Here is an 18,300-nt window from a genome sequence, read left to right as displayed (position 1 = left end):
GATGCAGTCAGCATCCATGTGTAAACTGGGCTTGCCCAGACACAGTCAACTGGGCTATCCAAGATGTACAATCAATACCCACATGTAAACTGTATCCAGCACTGTTCAATTCAGTGTGCTAGGGACAGGAAGGAAACAAACAAATCCTATTTACAAAATAAAAAAAACCTGCCTTTCCTTTCTAGTAATGGATGTACCATATTCCATACCATGTCAAAATGAGCCAAGAAATTACATTCCTTTTCCATTTTGACTAAAGCCTACAGATTAGCCTTCTAACAACAGACTGGCTTTAAATGCTAGTACAGGGGTTCCACTATCTGAGGTACAAATTGTATATCAAAAGTCAGGTCTAAAAGAGAAAGGTGACAAGTGAGAGACAAAGCAATATGTGGAAAGGGTGTTTTGAAAAATATTTCCCCTGTGGGAAAAAAAAACATATCTTCCCTCCTGGAGGGTTGGTAATATTTATTTTAAACATTTTTGGGTTTATAATTCTAAGTGTTCATCCAAGCAATTCAACACATAACCATTATAAAAAGTATGTTACCATCACTTTCTATAATATTGTTACATTTACCAACTAATTGTAAAATACCTCTTCTCAAACTTCAAAACAGAATGCATGCTTTAAAAATCTATGTGTACGGCAGACTATTTCTGTACAATGCTTTCAATGCTTAGGTTTTTCAGACCTCTTAATTTGGCTATATGTTTTACTACCTAAACAGATTTCCTTCAGTAACCTGAATGTTTGTTTTATTGTTTTATAAAAAGACAGGAGTATCTAGTGACATCTTCAAAAATTTTCTAGAACAAAATTATACAACATTAAGCTTCACTGGTATATATAAGAGCTGTCCACTGTGAGGAGGCAGGTTATGGATAGAGGTTTTTAAATGAGGAGAAATGATAAATTCCAGTAGCACAACTCAAGAAGGATCAGGGACTCACAGTCTCTGACTATAACAAACCAAGCCAGTACCTGCAATAAGTAATGTGGTCCCGGCAACAAAGCAGAGGCGGACTTTAATGTGTGGCTCATCAGGTAGGAATTTCACACAGTCAAGACCCAGGAGGAGGGTGATAAATCCAAATCCAGCAAGGATGTTCGCGGTAATCATCAGTGCTCGGGTTGCCACCAACTTCACTGGGAGAGCATGGAGTCACAGTGGAGAAAAGAAGAGGCATAACTCTCACAAAAATATCACAGAACACAAGGTTGGACACAACATAAGTCCACACATAGATTTCAGAATTGGTGTTTATATAAGCTTCAATATGAGTGCTATCATTTCTCCAGAAATTCAAAACTGCCATGAAGCAACTGCAGTTACACAGACTTCTACATAAGAAGGGATGGGGATATGGCTCAGAGACAGAAGACTGTGCTAGTCCAGGAGACCTCATGTTTCATTCTAAATTCTAAAAACAAAGGAAATTACACCCAATAGTGTATGAACTATTGCTATGTTACCTGGATCACATGAAAGATGAATACATTTATTCCTTTTACTTTAAACTAATTATATTTTATTTTCATTATAATCTGAAACCTTCTTGTCTTTAAGTAGTTTTTTCCCAATGAGGAGATAAAATTCTAGTTTATTTTTGTGGAAATACAGCCAATTTTCCCTGTCCAAAATTTTAAGATGTGTATGATGTGCCTGCAGAAAAAAAATAAATAAATCAAAGCATGAAATTTCCTCTTACATTATCAGAAGGTAAATATACCCTACATGTGTCTTTATATTATTACAATGGTTTCTACCAACTGTCCCCATGATAGGATCTGGAATTGCCTAGGAGACAAGTCTCCAGAAATATTTCTGAGGGATTATTTTGCCTCTAGGCCTGCCTGCAAAGGATTCATCAATAAAGTTAATTAAGATGGAAAAACATCTATCCAAAAGGTGTGCAGCACCATTTCCTGGGCTTGGGTCATGGGCTACATAAGAAGAATGAAGTGAACTGACCACAGCATTCACCCTAATCTGCATCGCAACTATGAGTGTAATGGGACCAGCTTCCTCAAGTCCCTGTCACCTCAGCTTCCCTGCCTCAAAACTAAAAGAAAGACTAAGAGAAGTCTAAGTTTTATAAGCTAGATTGCTTATTGTCCTTTATTTCATCACACCTTCTTGATTATCTGTGGCATATTTAAGTGGCTCTCCAACTAATGAGAAAACTTTGGCCCATACAAAGCCATTAATGGCATTAGGATGGATGCTCTGATTCTTCCACATCTACATGGGCCCAGGTTTCCTCTTTCTTTAAAGCCTCTCCCATTTTCTGTTCCATACATAGAGTCTCTGTGAAACTCGAGGACTTGAGACCACATTCATCTGGTTCCAGGAGGACAGATGTGCAAGCAAAGTGTTCAGGCTAGCTACAGAAAAATTGCATTTGGAGGAGATTGAGTTCTGGCTACCAGAAGAGAGTTAACATTCTTATATGGGTTGTTCAAACTATCTTTATGAAGAGAAGTCCCTCAAGACAAGTGCCCATCTAGGGCCACACACCAGGTATAGGTGGACAGCACAAATTGTAAGAGTTATCTAGCTCGGTTCTATGAATTTAGGAGAAACTGAGGGGACCAGGACCTTCTTGCTTTCATTGTTTCCATTGAGAAGTCAGGTGTAATTCTGATAGGTCTGCCTTTATATGTTACTTGGCCTTTCTCTTTTGCAACCCTTAATATTCCTTCTTTATTCTGTATGTTTAATGTTTTGATTTATTATATGACAGGGGGACTTTCTTTTTTGATCCAGTCTATTTGGTGTTCTATAAGCTTCTTGTATCTTCATATGCATATCTTTCTTTAGGTTGGGAAAGTTTTCTTCTATGAATATATTTTCTGTGCTTTTGAGTTGGACTTCTTTTATCTTTATTATTTTTCTGTTTACTCTTTCATGGTGTCCCATATTTCCTGGATATTTTGTGTTAAGCTTTTGTTAGATTTAATGTTTTTTTTTTTTTACCAATGAGTCTATTTCCTGTACTGTATTTTTAGTGCTTGAGATTCTTTTTTCCATCTCTTGTATTCTGCTGTTTATACTTGCATTTGCGGTTCCTGATCATTTTTCTCATAATTTCCATTTTTATAATTCCCTTGGTTTGTGTTTTCTTTATTGTCAAGTCTTGAATAGTTTCTTTTATCTGTTTTATTGCTTTTTCTTGGTTTCTTTCAGGAGTTTTTGATTTCCAATTTTTTTGTTTGTATTTTTCTCTGTTTCTTTGAGGGAATTTTTCATTTCCTCTTTAAGAGGCTCAAACATTCTCCTAAAGTTACTTTTTAGGTCATTTTCATCTGCTTCATCAATATTTGATTGTTCATGTCTTGCTGTTATAGGGACACTAGTTTTTATTAGTGTCACATTGCTCTTTATGGTATTGAATGTGTTCTTTTCTTGTCTACCTATATTTTCCTTTGGTTGATGTATTTTGGGCTGTGTGTCTAGTAATCAGTCTTCCAGGTGGATCCAAGGCTCAAATGGTGGCTTCTCATGATACAGTCAGGGCCATAGTTGCAGTTACCCTGGAGGTCACTTGATGTTCCCAGAGGTTTCTCAGTGCACCCAGGGGTTTGCTCTGCAATCCAAGGGTTCTTTTGAACTTGATACCATGGAAGTTGCTTGCTTGGGGCTGCTCCAGCTAAACTCACTCCCTTGGGTCTGCTTTGGCAGAGGTCACTGTCTCAAGCCTGCTATGGTGAGGTCTCTGGCTTGGGTCTGTTCCCTCAGTGGTGACTTCCTTGTACACAGGCTCCTGTGGAGGTCATTGCCTCTGGCCTGCTCCAGCAGAAGTCATTAGCTCAGGCCTGCTCTTTGGGGGTTGCTGCCTTGGGCCTGTTTTGGCAGAAGTCTGAATAAATGGGTTTGTTTCCTACTCTGAAGACCTGAGTTGAAGCCCCCTGAAGCCCAGAAAGAAGGAATAAACTAACTCTCTGACCTTCACAATTGCACCATGGAATGTTCATGCCCCCACCCCCCCACACACAAACATAAGTTTATAGTAAATAAGAAAATAAATAAATAGGATGGCAAACAAATAATTAAGAAAATAAAAATTTATGTTTGTCTTGTTGGCTTTGTCTATGCATTGCATTTCTGGAAAAGGCTGAAAGTCTGTTATAAGCTTCTAGTCATCAAATCATGTTGGTTATTTTTCTGTGTGTGCATGCATGTGTATTTGTGTGTCTGTCTGTCTATGTAGATAGAACTAGCTGAATATAGGGGGAAATGTAATAAAATGGCCTTCTAAATTATGGCAAAAATATTTCTGACACCTAACTCCCAAAATACAGATGAAGTTTTTTGTTGTTGTTGTTTTGTTTGTTTGTTTTCTGTTTTTGAAAACTGCTCTGCTTAAGTGTTTTATCCTGCACTGAAATAAATGTCTGGGGTAAAATAGCATACACAACACCCTCTTTTCATTTACCTTTTCATGGGGTACTACCAGCCATTATTGTCTCTGAAAGACTAATAACACTTTCCTTTAGTCGCAGGTCTGGTATTTCTTGGCAAGGTTCAAAGTCCTAAGTAAATAAGTCACTGCCTTGGAGAAGGACTGAGGACATCAACACTGGATTGTTAATTTAAAAGATTGCTTTATTTATGTAAACATGGCCCTGCAAATATTGAGGTAGGATTTTGAGTTAAAAGAAAGTAAGATGAGAGAATTGACTCCAACATGGAGGGTGATGATCCTCTCACGTACTGGTGTTCTCATGTACCAATTCCGTATCCTCTGTCCGTCTTTGATGCTGTCTCTCTGCATCTCATACTCTATCTTAGCAAATCTTCAATTGAGAAAAGAAAACCCAATAAGAGTTCTACTTGAGCTAAGTCATAGTTGAAACATATCTATGAATGCTATGTTCATCTAGGTTGTCAATTCTAATCATAAAATTCACAGCACCCAAAGGAAAAGTTTCAACTATTGAAATATTTACTATAAGCCTACTGTATCTTAGGCATTTGTGCCAGGTCCCTTATTACATAGTTTAGACAATATTTTCACCACAAAGGATTTTACAAACTCAAGAGGAAAGGTGAAATATTATAAACGTTTCAATTCACATTTCAAAAATGACACCCATTTCTAATTGCCAATATTTCAAATTGGAGCATTAATACCATACAACAGTAAGCAAAACCAAATCAAAATTTGAGCTCAGCATCCCTCTCTGGCAAACAAGAAGGTTGGCAGTATACGTACAGGAATGTTCTGCATAGATTGAGTCATACTCATCACAGGTGCGAATCCCATCAAACACATTTGTGACGCACTCCCACCAGAGGCCTCGGCACTTTGTGCTCACCTGGAGGTGAGAAAAGACACTGTGTGAAACAACATGAAGCCAACTTCATTTCCTCTTGGTCAAATGGAAGCTCAGTTATCCTATTTGCTAGCCAAGTACAGTGGTTACTGGCATGATTAGAATTCTATTTATGACCGAGGGATGGTGGCACATGCCTTTAATCCCAGCACTTGAAAGGCAGAGATAGGTAGATCTCTGTGAATTCCAGGCCAGCCTGGTCTACAAAAGCTAGTTCCAGGACAGCTAGAACTGTTAAACCAAGAAATCCTGTCAAAAGAAAGAAAGAAAGAAAGAAAGAAAGAAAGAAAGAAAGAAAGAAAGAAAGAAAGAAGGAAAGAAGGAAGAAAGAAATCTATTTATATAAAACAATGCATATTAGGAAAGTTTCTCTTAAACAATGACCATTAGACAATTAAAGGCTTTCTGGGCCAAGAAATGAACTTACTTCCTGATAAGAGGGGGTTTGTGGAGAAATAAATCATGGATGGAAGGACTAAAACCAGAACTAAATCTATTCTTCTGTCTTTGCGTCATGCTTTAACCTAAAGACAATCCATTTCACTTCCATGTCCTAACATTTACTCATAAATAAATCTATAAAACAATAGATGGGAATGTTAATGTCTCAAGTCTGTCAGTAATGCACATTAATTCATCTTCATTACAGGCATTGACTTTCATGAAGAAAGATGCTGTTTTATATGAGGTTCATAAATTTAAAATTAGCAAAGAAAACCAATAAATGATTAAGGCAACAATAAATGACTGAGAATCCCTGAGCATCTTCCTGGCTGTTGCACTGACATATTACAAAGGTTTAAGCTATGACAGGAATATAAAGGAACTGAGAAGTAATCTAGTATAATTTGACAGCTGTACACCACTTTTACTCAGAAGTGGTCTGCAGATGATAATGTCCACTTCGAGCAAAGCAGTCCCAGTGCCTTCACACTCTAATCCTTTATTGGTGGACCGGAAGTCACCATAAACTTTAACCAAAACAATGGTACACATCTCAGCAGACAGCAGCTTCAAGTATTCTTGACAAGCTCATGAATATGGAGCAGAGACAATATGATTGTTGCTTCAGATTCAATAACATATCCTATTACCTTGAAAATCTAAAGCTAGCCTAGAAGACGTTGAAAGTTACTGTGGAAAGTCACATTTTAAACCCCATCTCCAAAGAATAAAAAACAAAGGGAGGGGTGTTGAAATGGTAACCATGGGAAGGGAAAGGACAGAAAAACATTTTCCCCCCCCCCAAAAAAATCACATTGACGTGAGTACAGTGACATGGTAACATGAGCACTCTGAAACCCTTGCCCGTGTTCTCCGTGGGACTTGACAAAACTCTGCTGATACTCTCATTATTGCTTTCTGTGTAAAATATTTATAATTGGCAGTGATTAACAATCATATTGAGTTCATACTTTGAAGGATCTGCTGTTGAAGTATATTATCATGTAATTTGTTTCTTAAAGAGCATTAATGAAATATTTACAAATAAGGACATGGAGAAACAGGGAAGGAAAAATACTGTAACAATTTAGTCAACAATAATACAGGAGACAAGCTGCAACTGAACCGCAGGGGTGTGTAATTCCAAGCCTTGCTTGTGGTATACTTACAACATAACTTTGTCAAAGCTAAGGTATCCAGTACTTGGTACTTGAGTGTTGAGGACAGCCTTTGGTGAAGTGGCCCTTATGGGGGACCTCACAAAGGTATAAAAATCTGATTTGTTATTCCATGCCCACTCTCCTCCCCCGTTGAGTCTCTGACTATGCCAAGCCAAGCCAGAGCAAGACAGCATGCGAGATCCCTCCTCTTCCTTTTAAGAGACCGTATCCACAGACAGAAGCTGTGTCCTAAGGCAGGTACTCCAAAACTGGTCGTGGAAAGACTTCACACAACATGGGCCTAACTTGATTCTCATGCCAAGGCTCTCATTCTTCAAATCACCACTTGGGCAGCCTGTCCCTACAATGTTCTAGATTTTATGAAAGGTTATCTGACTTAGAGAACACAGAGGTCAAGGGTCTAATGAAGAAAATCCATCTTGAACAACCCTGATACAACGATTTCTAAAGAAAGATATGTACATATACATGTATATGAGCATAAGCTTTAAGTACAAACTGACACTTTTAATAGCTATGTTGTAACCTTGGGCAAAATCTTCTATGTTTTGAATTTCAATTTCCTCACCTGTACAAGGGAAATAATGACAAGGTTGTTAAAAGTATTAAAAATCAGGAGCTGGAGAGATGCCTCAAGGTTTAGGAGCACTGGCTGCTCCTCCAGAGATACTGAGTTCAAATCCCAGCAAACACATGGCGGCTCACAATCATCTATAATGGTATATGATGCCTTCTTATTGTATAAGACATACATTTAGATAGAGTATTCATATATATAAAAGGTAAATATTTTAAAATCAAACTTAAAAAACTATTAAAAATTGTTAATCCATAGTATAAATTATTAGTGCAAATAAAATGGTAGTGAATTTCTAACACTATGAATTAAGCCATGGCTATATTAGGTTTCACTGAAAATGATGACAGTAAAAAATGTTAGATATAATAGAATGAATGGCAGCCTTCTAAAAGATTCAACCGTGACTATGACTGTGGCCCTGATTGCAGATATAGCTGAAATAAAGGCCTGAAAAGAAGATGTCACATTGAATTGTACGGACAGAGTCTGAACTAATGGATAATGGTGTCCTTATCGTATGTTCACAAATGGAAGGCACAGGCAGAAGGGAAGGAGGCAACAGGAACACCGAGTGATGGCAGCCACACCATACAAGTCACGGACAACTCACAGCCATTATAATCTGAAAATATCCAGAGCAAGTCTCCCTGGAGTATCAGAGGCAATGAGTGAAGCTTTGCAAGGATCTTGATTGTAAAGTTTGGGCCTTCAGGACAATGAAAGGTTAACTTCCTCATGGTCATTTGTTATGGCAGCCTCGGGAAACTGATATAGATGGGTACATACATACTGACACACAAGACTCTGAAGGAAAGTAGGCCTTGTTAATGTCCATGTCCTCAGTCTCTCGGCTCACAGGTTTGGTTTATTATAACTTAAATGGCACACTAAGGATATGCAGGCATTGTTCTGTAAGCAAACAGTGAATTTTCACATTTTTTCTACTGTCTAAATCAACTGGGAAAACATCCTTGCTACACTATACACGGCTACTCCTGCTATACAAGGTGTAACTCACACACCATCCCTACTACTAAGGGAATTCAGCTATAATCCAGTACTGGTGTCAATTTCAAGGCTATTGATCATTTACCCATCATGAGCATATTTCGAGAAGCAATGAGGTCATTAGAGGAAGCAAGGAATCCTGTTTCATTAGGCATTAATGCTAGGGGCACACCATTAAATCCCTTGGCATTCGCACTTGGGTAAGAGACGTGAGAATGGGGGCCATAATTAACTAAACTTCTGTGTTAATACAGCACTTACTGCAGACACCCTTAAAGGTGCCTTTTTACACAAAATACAAGGTTAAAAGACTTTTATGCTATCATTTTAGGAAAGCCCTCCTTGCTACAGTCCATCGCTTCCATTGCCTGTGATAAAATGACTTATTGGGAACTGTTTTACGAGGTAAGCCAACAGAAGTTCTCGAAAGCCTTAAAATAAGGTTCTTTAAAGGCTAACTAGTGCTTAAATGGTGTAGCTAACCTTTCTTACAGGGCAAACACTATAAAATCGGAACTAAGAACTTTAATCTCGCGGGGTCATTTGAAATTGACAATTCTAATTTTGATCTTATTCCTTTTAACATGCAATCGGCATGTTTAGAAATAACCCAGACAGCAATGGTGAAGGGATGTATGTTTCAGTGATGCCACTGCTCCCCAGAGTGAGATGTGGATCATTTCCCACACCAGGAGATGAAGTTCTCCAAAGCATCCACAAAACAGAAGCCAAAGCACATCTCTCGACAGCTCGCCACTACTCAATGTGGAGAGATGCACAAACAACCAGACACTTGATTTCTCTTGCCCACTTGGTCAACTTCATCTCCCAACCTCCTTGTGGATGGCAACATTTAGCAAAAGTGAGTGGCTGCTTGCATCTATGTAGAGTTGTTCTCATCATGTTCCTGCAAAGTCCATTTCACTCACACACAGTGGCTTTGCCTGGCTCCTCAGTACATTGAACTATTCAAACTTGGTCACTACTAAAATGGTGCTCCTTTCTCTCCACTTGTCAAATTTCTACTAGGAATTCAAGCCCCACCCCTTCAAAGACGTTCCTTTTTCTATAAGGCATCTCCTATGCTCTTTCTAGCTGGATTTTATCTCCTCCTCCTCTGTGATTCCACAGGAATTTATAATGCCATGTTCTAATCTGTATCACTGAACGCTTGTTGTGTGCTAACTGGCAAGTCAACTAAAGCTGGGAATGGAGCAACAGCAGTGTACATGTGGCTCCTTATTTTCCCCCTTCTTGGTGTACAACAGATGCTCCATAGATATTTACAGAGAAAAAAAGGCTATCGATTATTGTCAACGCACACAAATGCATGTTAACTCTGCTTTGACATCTGAAGTCCAAAGCGGTTAGTGCTAAACAATGCACGTTTTTCTTCTTAGGTACATATGTTCAGTTGTTAATTCATTTTCTCTTTTGGTTTGATGCAACAGAGACTCAGTGAGTAGCATAAGCTGTCCTAGATCTTGCAGTGATCCTCCTGTCTCACACTCTTGAGTTCCGGAATTACAAAGATGGATCACCACATAAATGCACATAAAACAAAAGGAAGCAATTTATTTTTTTCTTAAAAATATTTTCCTTCATTCTCTCAGTAATATGCTACATTTTGTAACACATTCTCTCTGAGTTCATGTATACAAATGCATCCTAAGTTCATATAATGTGGACCTCATTGCAGGAAGAAATCATGAGCTGCACAGGAGTCCATGCATAGTCCCAAAAGTCTGCTAAAAGAACTTGAAACCAGAACAGGAGGGAAAACTGGTAAACTAGTCTATAGATATAATATATAATAATTTTAATACATATTTTATGTCTGGAAGAATTATAGCATCAGTAAGGCAAGTAGAAATCCCAGGAGAAAACCTGATTATGAGGGTGAAATAAATTCTAATGTGAGCAATCTTCCTTTGAAGTAATAAAAATTTAGTCATAATGGTGCTCAGAATATAGCGATTTCCAGGAAATAATTAACAAAAAATTAACTGGAAATTGAATCATCCTATATAAACATTTTTCCCCTCCTGGTAATGAAGAGAACAGCAACTTTCTTAAGAAAGTATTGTTTCTACCCCTGTAAGAAAATAAATAAATACACATCCTACAAGATAGTTAGCGTCATAATAATGTGATTAATCCTCCTAACCCTTGTCCATTGTGAGCATTCGCTGGTAGATAGATAACTTCTGTTATGGCACCCCATTGTCTGCCTTGCTCCTCAAGTAAAACAATAATCGGTCATAAGTATGAAGCTGGGCAAATCACTGCCCAGAGAAATAAACAGCATTAGTCTAAGAGAATCAATAGAAGAAATGAGGCCAGAGCTTCATTCTTCAATCTCTCAGTTCAGTGGGCATTACACAAAATGTCATCTCCTCCCCCAGAACCAGACAAAACAATGAACTATAAATTAATCATAATATATCTGACATTTATCGGCTGATTTGTGTTTACCTGGTGCTGTGGTAAATACTTTGTAATCCATGGACTCATTTAATTCTCATAAGAAGCTATGTCAAAGGAGTTACCATTCTCCTAGTATAGGGGAGACAAAGGGAATTTAACCTGGGTACCTCTGGCATTGGGTATAGTCGTTATTATATACTTCCCCATTGAAGAATTGTTTTGGCCACCATGCTAAGCTAAGCCAGAAAAAAATACAGTGTTGTAGGGAGCATGTTCTTTGACTTCAGTGTAGAAATTCATATTTCCATTTGAACACTGGGTGAGTGACCCCATAATCAAGGCAGTGGCTTCAAGTTGCTAAGGTGAATTTCAGCCTGGCTTCTTTCTTCCCATTACCTTCTCTAGCACAGGCAGTCAGTCCCCAACCCCATCCATCTGAAACAGAGTTTCCTACATCTTTCCATGTCGTTCTACACCAACTACCAATATTATTTACACGACTATTGTTTTTCTCCTGATTTTTGCAAATATCCTCTAAATGGTCTCTTCATAGCCCCTTTGGCCCCTTGAACCATCTGCCAGGAGCAGCCAGACAGGCTGATATTTCTAAAAGGCATCTATGTATCTGCCTACAGTGGGGCATTATTGTCTTTGGCACTGGACCTATATTTTACATACCACTCTAAGACTTTGATTACCTTGCCCTATAATTTACTGTCTACATCAGGAAATGTGAACCATACAGCAAACATACAACACTCTCACACTGATAGCTCTGTGCATTCCATTTGTTCAGCTAGGACACTCTCTGCTTCTCCTCCTTCTCTTGCTTTTCCAGCCCTACTTTAGAGGTAACTTGCAGGAAGACTCCTCTGATTATCCAAAACAGGGCATGGTGTTCACTTACAGTTGCTCATCATCAAATATAGGACTTGTCACACTGAACTGTAACAGTCTGTGTCCCTGACTATACTGACAATCGCCTACAGATGCTTCAGAGAGCACAAGCCAGGTAACCAGGCACCTGCTGTAGTGAGAGCCAAGCTGTAGATGCTGAGGACTCTTTGTGGGATGAGAGGAGATAGGAAGAACATGAAGACCAAATGAAAGAGAAGAGATGAAAGGGAAGGATAAGAAAGATAAAGGAAAGAAATGAGGAAAAGAGGGAAAAGGGAAGAGAAAAAAATCAAAGGATGTGGGGGAGATATTGAGGACAGGGCTGTGGAAGGTAGGAAGTGAGAAATGAGTGAATGGAACAGAGTGAAGTTAGAGACCATTCACAGCAAACTCCCAATGGAAGGTTTTCATGTTTTTGTTTTGTTTTTCTGAGGAAGCTCCGGCTATCTTTGGTCCCATTTAACTAACCATTGATTGCTCAGGGATTGCAGACAGTCAGGGAATCCAGACGTTAAGAAAAAAGGTGACAAAAGGACCATGGAATTCAACCCCATCTTATATTTGAGGGAAGAGAACGGAAGACAAATGGTGTGATTTTCCTATGAGAAGGCAGCTAATAGGAGCTGGACACTGAGTGACCACAGGCTTACACAACCTTCCACCCCATCTCTTCAGCCCCCAAATCTTCCCAGGAACAGCAGACTTAAGGATTTGGTGAGGGCAGAGAGTGGCTCAGCCCAGTGATGGGGCTATGCCCACTGTTCTTCCTGGGTGCTGTTTCTTTTTTCCTGGTTCTTCTACTAAATACAAAGAATTTCCCCTTTCCAGGAGGGTATACCCTACATAGTAAAACCAAAGAACATCTTTCTTCGTGCCTTTCTTTGTGCCTCCTATTTTGACTTACATCCTTTCACAAGCCCAGGACTTTCCCCCATTCTGTATTTTTGCCACACTATCCTGTTATCCAAAGCCCCTGCTGCCACTTCTCGCCTTGGAAATCGCATCATTTGCAGGCTTAGGTTGAGAGCCCGTTCTTGCATAAAACCCATCTCAATGTGCCTAATGGGGAGTGACAGCTTTATCAACTCTGCTCCAGTGCTATTCTGCTCATTTGCTCCTCAAATATGAACTGATCTGCGTCATTTGTTATAGTTCATGCTTATCTTTTTTTTTCCACCTGCGCTCAGTGTCCATCCCTGAAAGGCAAGATGGCATTCCTGCTTTATTGTTGCCTCTTTTAGTAGCATAGGCACAACGCTTCTTCACGACATACCAATTTATGAACTTGCCAAGTTGAACTAAACCGTAGAACCAATTTTCCAACCCACATGTTTATACTAACAAAGTCATGAGCCAGACTACTTCGTCTGCCTCTTCGAATGTTTTCATTTACATATTTTTATCACGCTTACTTCCCCCCTTACCAACAATTGCTTAAAGAAAGTGAAATGCTAGTGTGGACTAGTGGGGGCAGGCCAAAGAGAGAACACCTACATGGGTCAATGATGGCCAGAACCTTTACACTTTTGCAAAAAAGAATCAATTTTGTGTTCCGGTCAATTAAAGAAAATATTAAGAGAGATTGATGGCCCTTTAAAAATATTGACAGATGGAGATCGTTTAAAAAAAAAGTGGAGGCTACTGTGTACAAGGGACTTATCACAAGCAGACTCTTTGGAGAACACATTTCGCTGAGAGGAAGAAGATGTTAAGAAACTCTCAACTCTTTCAAGGTTGGGATTTACTTAAAAGGAATAATCTGGACTGCTCATCTCATTCATTCGAACTGGTGATAATCTTGTACCATGTGGCTGACAGATGGATTGACAAAATAAAATCAAAGGGAGATTCTGTTGCAGTGCCAGGGTTCCTGCCTCCCTCTCAGCAAGCCCGACTTCTTAAAACTCTATTTCTTAACGGAGGCGGTTAACAACTCTCTCACTGAGAGCCAAAAGACTTTCAAACTGCTTTAGAAAATATTTAACCAATGGCTTGGGATGGGATTTTACATATTTTAAAAGCATTTTTTAAAACTCAATTTAAAGTGTGCTCAAGTGCAACATATTTCTCTATTGATCACCCCTGACTGGCAGCCTGAATAATGACAAACTAATAGAAGCTGGCTGTTTGATCCGCACTCTCCCCTGAGCACTGTCCAAAGGGCACAGTTTTTTCTTCATTACTGTGCAAATGCACTGTAGCCCAGCTCTCCCTGCAAAGCGGACAACCCAGAGGACTTCCATGTTACAACAGTTTTTAGAAACAAGCTCTCGGCTTTTAAAGAGGCATTGACACCAACATTGGTTTTGAAATATCCCATAAAAATCAAAAGAAATTGAAACACACACACACACACACACACGATGAAAAAGGTTTCACAACAACATAGAAAAAAATAGTGAGTTTCACTAACTCCAACTTGAGAGTCTAGTAAACAGAATCAGAATAGAAACATATCTGTTCCCCCCACCCAATCTTCCCTAGCCTTCATAGACATGATTCTACAGTACTGGTAGGTGCAGACCATTCCCCCAGGGTACACAGAAAAAAGGAAGACAGATTAACCCTTTACTCTTCTGAGTTACCCACTTCATGAGGTGTATCTGACCTGCATTCTCCTCGGTACTATTAAGGAAAAGCAGGGAAGGTTGAAGATTTGAATTCTGTTCAACTCTGCCCATAACCCTGTTATACTACAGGAAAAAAAATCTGAGCTTTGCTTCTTTTCCAGTGAGAAAAATATCAGATTCCCAAGTGTAAGTTCGCCCAGCCATCTCACTCCTAAGCAGTAGTACCTGCTATGTAACCATGTTTAAGTGAAGTTCTTAAGTCCATGTCTGTTTCTGAGCACTGAGATACACTGGGAAGACCGTTACCCTGAGGGTCTTCTCCTCTGAAAGTATCTCTTCCCCATGCTACACCAACTAAGTAGGTTTTATACCCCTTGAGTTCACTTTCCCAAAGGCCTGAGATTATTAGCTCTCTTTCAAAAGAATTTTCACAGAGTTAGCTTGTTCAACACTTCAGGTAATTAGCTTTGGAATGTCTCTCACAGAATTCTGAATTCTGCCATCAAGATTGACACATGTATCTTAAGTTTAAAAAAAAGGCTGTGACTGTCCCAGTGCTCAGCTTGGTATATAAAAGAGGGAGGGGTGGAGAATTCTGTGGCAGACATTAGATAGGTAGAGAGAGAGAGAGAGAGAGAGAGAGAGAGAGAGAGAGAGAGAGAGAGAGAGAGAGAGAGAGAGAGAGAGAAATTATGACTTGTGAAAATGCACCCTTAGGAAAACAGATGGATTATTTAGTTACCTCATTTGTGAAATGGGGCAGGAGTACTTACTGCCTAACCACTTAGTGCCAGGGTTAAACAAGCTAAGAGCGTTAAGACTCATTAAGGATCAGTTTACTCTTGCTGCCTATCTTTGCTTGCATTCATCCTGTGAAACACCTTGGTTTGTGTATGGCCGTAAGGCCGACAGACATTTTAGATCCAGATCAAGAGGACTGGCTGCTTACCTCCAGAGAGTCATCAGCGTTCACCATCCAACAATCGGTCCAGGTCGCCACAATCAAAAACGCAGTGGAGCAAAGGGCCAAGGAGCAGGCAACATACTGAAGAAGATCCCTCATGGCAGCCAGCAGACAGGGAAGGGACACATGAGTAGCTGCCGGCCCACTGGAATGCTATTGGCTTCGGATGCTATTGGCCTCTGATGCCAGTTCCTAGGGACGAGAGCGCCCAGGTTTTTACTGTTCCTCACCCCTCTTGTAAGCACCTTAAACTGCAGAAAGACTTGTGCAACAGGTTGTAATCCAGCGAGGGTCCTGGAGGTCACTATCCAGCAGCCACGCTGCCAATCAGAAGCCAGGGCAGGGGAAGAGCTGAGCACATTGTTGTGCATAGAAGGAGCCCTGGCTGTGGGCTAACTTGAACCTGTGGTCACAGAGCCCTGTGGCTGTGCCAAGATGGAGGACAGAGGATGGATTCCAGGCAGGGCTGGAGCCTGTAAAATGATCTTACTCAGCCCCTTGGGAGAGGGAGCTATTCTCCTCCCCCTTAGAAGGTGGCTATACGGTTGACCAACTGCAGTTTTATTGTCAGACTATTTTAATATTCCCCGACTGCCTTAGACAGACAAGTCACCAGAGAAAATATGCTAAGCAGGTACTAGCTCAAGCGAGTTCACATTCCAAAGTCTTGGGTACAACACTTGGCAGGAGGCAAGGCCCAAGGACCCTGAGCTTTCATGTCAGGGCTGAGAACTAATGTGTATCTGTGAATCATTGTTTTATCTTTATTGATACATGGTGTTTAGACACACTTATCGAGAAGAGCATGGCTCGTTTGCTTGCCAGTTAAATAAAACCCCAAGTTCCTATGTGCAAATCACAGAAAAAAAAAAGTCAATGAATTTCAATGGCACCCAAATGTGTGGCAAATACAAAATTGAGGTATTTAATTATTTCCTTTCTTAATGCAAGATATGGTCTTCATGAGTGTGTGTGTGTGTGTGTGTGTGTGTATGTTCAGCTGGCTTACTGTACTAATGTAAAATATATTCATGAAACCATACTAAATGATTTACAAACATGATACTCCACAGATAAGATGCTCCACAACATCTTAAGAATGCATCAAAGAACCCTTTGTACTGGATCCATAGCTCCTAGAACAACAGTTCTCAACCTGTGAGCCTCTTCTTCTTTGGGTTCAAACGACCCCTTCACATGGGTGGCCTAAAACTATTTTAAAAAAAAAAAAACAGGTATTTACATTACAATTCATATCAGTAGTAAAGTTACTGGTACGAATTAAATTAGCAGAACTAAAAATTAAAAGCTATGACCTGTAAAGAAAAATGAAAGTTATGAATAACAACAAATATAATTGGGGGGGTCGGTCACTACAACATGAGGAGCTGTATTAAAAGAGTCGCACCATTAAGAAGGTTGAGAACTACTGTCTTAGAGCAACAGCTTATGCGGTTTTTGTCTGGTTTAAATGCTCACTTCTAAGTCAGTACAGGCACTGTGGAAAACGATGGAGGTTCCTCAAAAAGTTAAGGTATAAAAAAAAATTCAGCATTCAAGATCTTGAACAGACTTCTTCACTTGGTCCTTCATTTCAGCCGAGATAGATAAAACCTAAGGGTTCATTAACTGAGGACTACGTGGAGAAAAAGTATATATATACCAGTTTCTACACAAGGTAATACCCTTCAGCCATAAAAATGATGAAATCCTGACATTTGCAGTGACCCAGATGAAACAGGAGGTCGTTAAATGAAATACTCCAGGCGCAGAAATGAAAGTGCTACATGATATCACTTGTTTGCAAGATCCCCCAAAAAGTTGATTTCAAAAACAAATAAAGTGGAATGGTAGTTATAGGAGATGGAAAACAAAACAGGGAAGGCTACAAACAGTAGGAAAAAAATTCAAGTGGTCTGTTTTACAGCAGAGTGACTACAGCTACAATAATATGTATTCCAAAATAGCTGGTAAGGTTGTTGAGGGTTCTCATCACAGAAAAATGGTAAATGTTGAATGATTGTGCTACTGACTTAGATTTTGGTCATTATATACTCTATACATGATGCTTTGGTCAGTGCTTTATTTTCATTCAAATATTTTAGTTGTGTGTGTGTGTGTGTGTGTGTGTGTGTGTGTGTGTGTGTGTGTGTGTTTGTGTGTGTGTGTAGGCTAGTGATGGTTTTCAGGAGTCAATTCTGCCTTTCAACCATGGGTTCTCCATGGACAGAATCCAGGCAAGCCAGCCCTGCCCTGCACCTTCTCTTATCTCCTGAGCCATCCTGGTGGTCCTGTGATACTTCTTAAATAGTTATATCTTTCCTGTGTGAATGAAGATACAGTCTTCATGTTTGACATACTATGTAGTATGACTAAGTTCTGTCAATACTGTTTTGGGGGTGCTGGGAATTAAACCTGGCACCTCACTCCTGCAAAGCAAGTGCTTACTGCTGAACTATGCCAGCAGAAGCCTATATTATAAATTAAATCTATTTGATTTTTTTCTTGCAATTAAGTGGTTTTTTTCAACCTCTTTAAAGTTCAGATCTTCTTGATGGACTTAAATATTGATGATTAAATTTGTGCAATGAATACACCCTTACTTTTCTTTCATTAATCAGTTCCTTAGAAACGTGTGTAAATTTGCCTGCTCTGAAGCTTTGGTTTCCAGAAGGAAAGGTAATATCAACAGTACTACCAAAAGCTACTGACAGAACACCTCTCTTGTTCTTTTTCTTAGTTATGTTTCTCTCCCTTTGAGCCACACCTCTAGTCCTACCCCTTGAAATGTTAAGGGATAACTATCGATTTATCCAAGTTCTGAAGAAATATTGGGCTCTTTTCCCCACCCCAAACTACTTTGACTAACCACATGTTTTGCATTTATT

General features: G+C 39.5%; 1 protein-coding gene across 1 annotated transcript in view; it reads right to left on the bottom strand.

The window, feature by feature from the left end:
* The window catches only part of Cldn16 (claudin 16), a 19,137-nt gene extending 3,620 nt beyond the window's left edge, over positions 1-15,517 (bottom strand). Inside the window, exons 1-3 of the mRNA XM_005344777.2 lie at positions 15,398-15,517; positions 5,221-5,323; positions 986-1,150 (exon numbers count right to left, since the gene is read on the bottom strand). Coding sequence (XP_005344834.1) covers positions 986-1,150; positions 5,221-5,323; positions 15,398-15,511 — 382 coding nt within the window. The 5' untranslated portion in view covers positions 15,512-15,517. The remainder of the gene's footprint in view (positions 1-985; positions 1,151-5,220; positions 5,324-15,397) is intronic.
* Between the last annotated feature and the right edge of the window lie 2,783 nt (positions 15,518-18,300).

Source organism: Microtus ochrogaster, chromosome 2, assembly GCF_000317375.1.
Source record: "Microtus ochrogaster isolate Prairie Vole_2 chromosome 2, MicOch1.0, whole genome shotgun sequence".
NCBI classification, from domain to species: Eukaryota; Metazoa; Chordata; class Mammalia; order Rodentia; family Cricetidae; genus Microtus; species Microtus ochrogaster.
Note: the sequence above shows the minus strand (reverse complement) of the source record. Positions and strands in the feature narration are given on the sequence as shown.